This window comes from Austrofundulus limnaeus, unplaced genomic scaffold, assembly GCF_001266775.1.
Source record: "Austrofundulus limnaeus strain Quisiro unplaced genomic scaffold, Austrofundulus_limnaeus-1.0 Scaffold6, whole genome shotgun sequence".
NCBI lineage: Eukaryota > Metazoa > Chordata > Actinopteri > Cyprinodontiformes > Rivulidae > Austrofundulus > Austrofundulus limnaeus.
Window position 1 is genome coordinate 5501060 of NW_013952408.1, and position 6702 is coordinate 5507761.

A 6702-nucleotide genomic window follows, 5' to 3' on the forward strand; every position below is an offset into this window, starting at 1 on the left:
GTGTGTGTGTGTGTGTGTGTGTGTGTGTGTGTGTGTGTGTGTGTGTGTGTGTGGCTGCCACTTTGCTTTTGCCTGGCTGTCACTTATCTCCCTTCCTGTAATGCTGATCGCACCATCCTCGCTTTTCCAAGGAGAGGCGTTAAATTATCTCAGGTTCTGTTGAACACATTCTAATCAAGTGGCGGAAAATGTGGGCGCGCCATCTCGTTTAATGGGGTCAACAGTGGCTACATGTGTTGCTGCGTAAATCACCAAATGCGTTCTTTGATGCCAGCATTGTTGCTTTCTCTGGGTTTTTAGGCTGGATATGTGCGTTTTGAGAATGTGTACATGAGTATCAGGCTGTGTGCATTTCTTTGCTCGCRCACAGTTTGCTTTGAAACCCATTTGCAGCCCTTCTAGCACAGACAGCTGAATCAGCACAGCCTCCTCTGCTTTTCTCTTCACTTTTTGCACATTTATGGGTGTCCAGGGAAGCTGCAGTCTGTCTGTAAACACACAACCCGAGGGCAAAACCTAATGCACACATTCTGCTTACACCCCATTAAACACACTGTGAACAACCTATAGTGACCCATTTTCAAACGAGCCAGTTTAACACATCTGAAGCTTTCTGTCTTGCCTTTGTAAGTTGCCCATCTGCATGCAAGKGCTTCTCTGTTTCCCCTTTTATGCTTCGGATATGATGACACATAAGTTCTCTCCTCCTCTCCTGCTGGAAAGTCATTTTTGATCTTCGTTTTATCGTCTTGTAATGTCTGATATTGTTGGAAGTTATTGCCCCACAAAGTGACTCTGCAGCTGGTATGTGCTCACGCATATGACAACAGAGCACTTTTTCAGGAGTCTCGGTGTTCTTGTATTAGGTGGAGCTTGATCTTGTTACGTGAGAAGTCTGTGGTAAAAGTCAAGAGAGTTTGCAAGCTTCCACTCCTGCACTAAAAAACATATCCCCTCTTGCTTATAGAAACATTATAGGTTTTATGGTAGCCCACAAACCCAGTGTTGTCTTTGCTCGATGGTTCTAGTATATCCACAACATAGCTGTGCACTATTTTATGAGCTGTTTGTGGTTGTTTTGGTCTGGTCATGTATGTCTATTTGTACGAGGCAGTTTTGCTGTGTGTCGACAGAGTTTTGTGACCAGACATGAGGTCATTCAGTTAGCCTCTGGTGTGCCTGTTAGCCACAAAAAAAATAAAAATAAATAAATAAATAAATAAAAAAAATAAAAAACAGTGGCTTGAAAGCTATCTGTCTATCAAGAATTCATACATTTTGAAATATGTATGTCCACAGTTCTGCTCCTTTTACTTTTTATCTGCGTATTTTGACCCTTTTCATCTGTGCCCCTTGAAGCTTCAATTTTTTTACAGTTTGGGTTAAATTTCAGCTATAGTTCATCTAATTTTAAATTTCACTTCAACTGTTAAAATTCAGCAAACATTAATAGTTCAATGTTTAAAAGTGTTTGAACTTCTTCAGCAGATTTCAGCTAAATTATTCAAAAATAGGCATTCTTATTGTATTTTCACAGGAAATGCAATTTCTCTTGTTCTTTTTTTGTCTTTTTACCTTTTTTTTACACTGTTTATTTATAAAGCCTGGGGAAGCTGGTATGAATAGTATAAAGAAAGGTATTAGAAACATAKATACCTATTTGTTAAGTTTTATCAAAGTCTTTTAAGCATACGAGTGTTAGGGATTTGGCATTTCAAGCAAAAATACAATTTCAACATCACTGACAATTGTTCCATTCTTTTTTTATTTTTTGAATATACTACCCAGAACACTCAACTCTCAACACACACACAGCTYACACATGCCCTAAAAAAAGGCGACAACTAACAAAAACACTCAACATTCTGGGATGTGCAAAGTGGATTCCAGTGAAATGAAAGCTATTCACAATTCATACTTATTCCACTGTTTACTCAAACAACATTACTTACTGTAACCCAAAATGATTCCATCCAGCAACAAAGTGATTCTTATGTTGCTAAAATGTGTAACCTAAACTGAACTGAGTCTTTGAAGCATGCATGCTGAATGCAGATCAAATTGAATCATAGAGGGAAGTCAGTGCTAATATAAACATTAATTCATCACATCYATCCTAATAAAGACTAATGTTTGCAGCATGATTAAAGATGTTTAACAGTTTTGCATTTTTGTTACATTTTGGTTAATAAATTAGCATGTCCACATAGTAATCCATTTACTCTATTTACTCAAAGACCCTGTTATAGATACAGAAATGGAATTGCAGAGGAAAAGAGGAGGGATCCCTTCACGATTTTGTGACAGGTGTTGTGCTAAAAAATGCACCAGTACCGGGTAAAGCAGCATGGCAGTTGCCAAACAATTTGGTGCATTGCATACATTGAATATTTATATCTATGTATCTATTCCTAATGGGGGTACCGAGGCTCTTTTTCACATAAAATATTCCATCATTCACAATTTGGTCAGTAAAAAAAGGAAAGGAAGAAAAAAATATCTAAATTCAAGCTTCTTGTATCAAGCAAAAAGGCTCTCAGACGGTGTTGCTATGCCAAATAAAATAAAACAAAATAAAGAAAAAAAATAAAGGAAAAATTGGTACTTATTCAGTAAATCACTAATCTTTTTATTATCTGAAACACTTACTGCAAACGATAAGTCTTGTTTCTCAACCTTTTAGGAAGCTTTCTTGTTTGTTTGTTTTTCACGGCTCCTTACATATCCCTCAGAATGTTTCTCCCTTTTAAGCACTGTGCTATAAAAGGAATAAAACGTCTGTTTTTACACAATTATGAGCATACTCTACATCTACAGTCAAGCTGTTGTGATCAATCAGCCTTGTCCCATTAAATTTATAACCCTTCCCCCTTAAGAGTGCAGCAATGGTACAGCTTTCTCCCCCACCAGTGAGCTTGCTAAAATACCAGACATTTATCATAGTTATTATAGTCATTAAATCCTTCCACACGGTGCTGAATCTTCTCAGCTTTGTGTTACTTTTTTTTTTTCTTTTTTGAGGCATGAGTAAATGGATTATGTTATTGCCTTCACTTAGGGACAGCRATATCAGCCACAATAATCTTTGTCCTCTGCAGCAGCTTTCAAATTTAAGACTTTGACACATCATGACAACTTCCATAAATGAGTGCCACCTAGGCTGCAGCAGCACTCTATGTTCTTGTTATCACAGCTAATGCTGTTACTCTGSCTGTATTGTTAAAGGTGCATGAGGAATTTTAGCCAAAGCTTGGAAGGTGAAGCAGATCCTCCAATAATCTTAAGGGAAAGGTTTTGTTTTTGCTCCTATGTGATATATGCCCAATATGCATGTATTTATCCTGAATTTTCCCCAGTATGTTTTACATTTGTGTGAAATGTGTGGAGTCAGATATACTTGTGTGGAAGCAGTTTGTAGTGTAGTATGAGAAAGGCAATCTAAGTTGTTCCTACTTTGTAGAGGCTTCCTGATGATAATATTAATGGTAAAACTTAGTGTTATATTTAAAAAGTACTATGTTAGGGCCTGTGGAAAGTAATAAGGCAATTTTATTCAAATCTAGGTTCAATATGAAAGAACAAATTTGACATTTTGACAACATAGAGTTGGTGAGAACTTTTTTTTACCCAATATCAGTTTCCCTTTAAAGCTCCTTAATGTCTCAGTTGCCAAATAGGTACAAAAGTGCTAAATGTGCATTTTTTTTTTTTTTGCCGTTATAAGACATCAATAGCCCTAAACTATTAAAATTGATCCTGGACTATTTTCCATCTTACTCAGGTTTTATATCTTCCCATCACGTTTGCAGATTTATTTGCGAGTCCCTGATGCTTGACTTGATGAGTGCGATTCTGCTCATAAATGCTTTTTTTTTTTTCATTTATTTTCTAACAATGGCCTGTTCTTGTTGCAGCATGCCCACCGGGTACCTTCAAGTCAACCCAAGGTCCAGGTCTGTGTCTCCAGTGCCCTTCTAACAGCCGCTCCACAGCTGAGGCCGCCACCGTTTGTGTGTGCCGCAATGGTTATTACCGCGGGGACGGCGATCAGCCAGATGAACACTGCACCAGTGAGTACAGCAGGCCAAATGTTGCACACAAGCAAATATTCTAACACTGCAGGATTACACGGTATTATACACATCAAGCTTTTCTTTTTTTGTTATCAACTTACCAGGTGTTTGAATGAAATAAGCAGGTATCTAAACCACAACTGTCCTTTGAACATGATTCTAATAACCGCATTTTTTGTGTTTGCATCTCCATCACTGTTCCGATGCGCTTCTTMGCCATTTCCCTTCAGATGTCTCCTATTTTAATTTAACTTTGTCTTCTTTCTTCCCCCTTTTTCTCTCTGTCTGTTATCATCCCCTGAAGTCCTGCTTACTCAGGCTGATGCTGTGAAGCTTCAACATTGTCCTGCCGTTATCCGCTGGAGATCCAATAAGGCCTCACACAGCATCATAGTTATCTTAATATGATGTAAAAGCAATATGCTAAGCATTCCAGCTGTCCCAACTGACACACAGTTACACAGAACAAAACCTCCAAAAAAGTTTGCTTTCCAYGTTTTCTTTCTTTTTTATTATGCTGATGCTCAGAAGTACATAATTTATCTGTTCCTGTCTTAACAGCTGACCTGGAGGAATTGCTTAATATCTGTTAATGAATTTCCCATTTATTAACAAACAAATTTAGTTAATTGGCTTCATGAGTGGGTTCACGGCCACTTTGTTGTTTTCATGGCTGCATAGACGTCACATCTAAAACTTCTAAACTCTAAATCCTTAGATAAGGATTTGGTTTTATTTTCTTAAATAAGTGCTATATATCACTGTGGCAGACACACATTTAATTTGTGTTGTAAATGGAAAGCATCTATTTTTCATTCCAAGTTCTCCATGTTCTCCCATGGCATATTACAATGCTCTTTGGTGAATTAGTAAATTTTCTCTCAACTACAGCATCTGCTTCTACCTTGAGACCTTACATTTCCCCCAAGCAATCTTCACAAAAGCTCCCCACTGATTATCTTGAACAGATCCCTATGGTCTGTGCAGCCTGTTACTTTTCTTTCTGATTTCAATCATTCAAGTCATCTTTTTTTCTCTCTCTCCGTCAGATGTTTTCTAGTTAGACCCTTTGCTCAAGACATTTTCCTCATTTTGCACTCATGAGAAAAATCTTACTACTTTTTCCTCCCTGAAAACACATCCTTATTATATTTCCCATGCACAAAGTTAAAATGTTCTTTAGTTTCTGTTTTCAGCTGCAGCGTTTGCCAGTGCCATTAAAACCAGCTTCGGTCGTCCTATTTTTGTCTTCATAATTATCTCAGCGTCAGCAGCACATTCAAAGCTTCCTCTGTAGGTTGAAACATAATGTAGCAGCTTAGCTTGATTTTTTTTTTTTTCTGGGTGCCCTAGAACGCAGTAGGGGGGCCGCTGAGATCATCCCAGTAAGAATCTCTTTAATACTGTGGGTCCTGATAAGACCACTGCCAGAGTAGCTTAAATCAAGCCAGTCTAGAGCGGCAGAAGCTGTAGCTTAAGTGCTTCTCAGCAGCGTCAGAAGCACAGGTCTCTGTACGCTCCAAATCAGCCTGATTAGCTTGCGGATGGATCATCCAATCCCTGGCTCTGTCAGCAGGGGGTCCCCATGCTATATCCCCCCCACCCCCCATCTCCTCCAGCCTCTTCCTTCAGAGTTCYTAATATGCCAGAACTGGGATGCATTGCAAACGATTCCTCTGTCTTWCACCCCTCCTCTCTCCAATTTCTCTGTCTTGTTCTGTTCTCAATACTTGCCTGAGGGTAGGAACACCACAAGTGTTCAGTCTCCCAGTGTGAAGCCCACCATTCAGAGTCAGGCTGCCCAGTAAAGTAAGTACATTTGGGWGAATAGTTTGCATTTTCACTCTTTGCCCTTCCGGTCCCTTACGTGGACTTTGAGCCCTAGTGTGACCTTCAGCACCTCTCCTTCCCCATGGGTGTGAATGCGAGGAAAAGAGTTATTGTGCACATGTGAGAGCATTTCAGGAGGAAAAGGTCAGCCAGCTCCAGCATGCTGGGCCATGGGGATTTTGTCAATGTGTGAGTCAGGAAGAGAAGACTGACAGGCTGGGTAATGACTGAGGGAACTCTAGAGGTTCCTTATTGGTCCACAGAGGAGAGGGATACAGTGATGGGTCATTCTGATTGAATGGACGGTGAAAAGAAAAATGTGATAGGAAAAATAGGCTAGAAAACAAAAATCTATCAACATACTATGAGGTTGATCTGTGTCTATTAATTTAATAATTGAACATTTGCATTTGAAAGTCTATTCTAAACCATAAAGACTACTTACTTACTTTTTAATTCCACAGTGAATGATTAACAGTTAAAATGCTTATGCACTTGCAAGTTTATATCTACCACATACATTTCCAGAGCATTTGCTTTTATTAAACAAAATCATTATTAGGAATTAGATATTTTAAACAAACACTTCCCTTTTTTCTCTTTTTCACACAAAGTGAGCATTCATCTCCAAAGTGTTTTGTGAAACCCATAAGTGATGATTCTAATTTCTGGATGTCTTGCTTTCAAGAAATGTATGAAAAGTACGTAGCTCAAGCAAGATTTTAAGTAAATGCATAACAAATAGTAAAGCCCCAGTTCCCAATTGTTTCTTTAGGATATACTGTATGTTATAGCACTT

The 6702-nt window shown here is 38.6% G+C and overlaps 1 protein-coding gene across 3 annotated transcripts in view; it reads left to right on the top strand.

The window, feature by feature from the left end:
- ephb1 (EPH receptor B1) overlaps positions 1 to 6702 on the top strand; it is a 160809-nt gene that overhangs the window by 95457 nt on the left and 58650 nt on the right. For all 3 annotated transcript variants that reach the window (XM_014032005.1, XM_014032021.1, XM_014032013.1), the window contains exon 4: positions 3915 to 4070. In XM_014032005.1, the coding sequence (XP_013887459.1) occupies positions 3915 to 4070 (156 nt within the window). The remainder of the gene's footprint in view (positions 1 to 3914; positions 4071 to 6702) is intronic.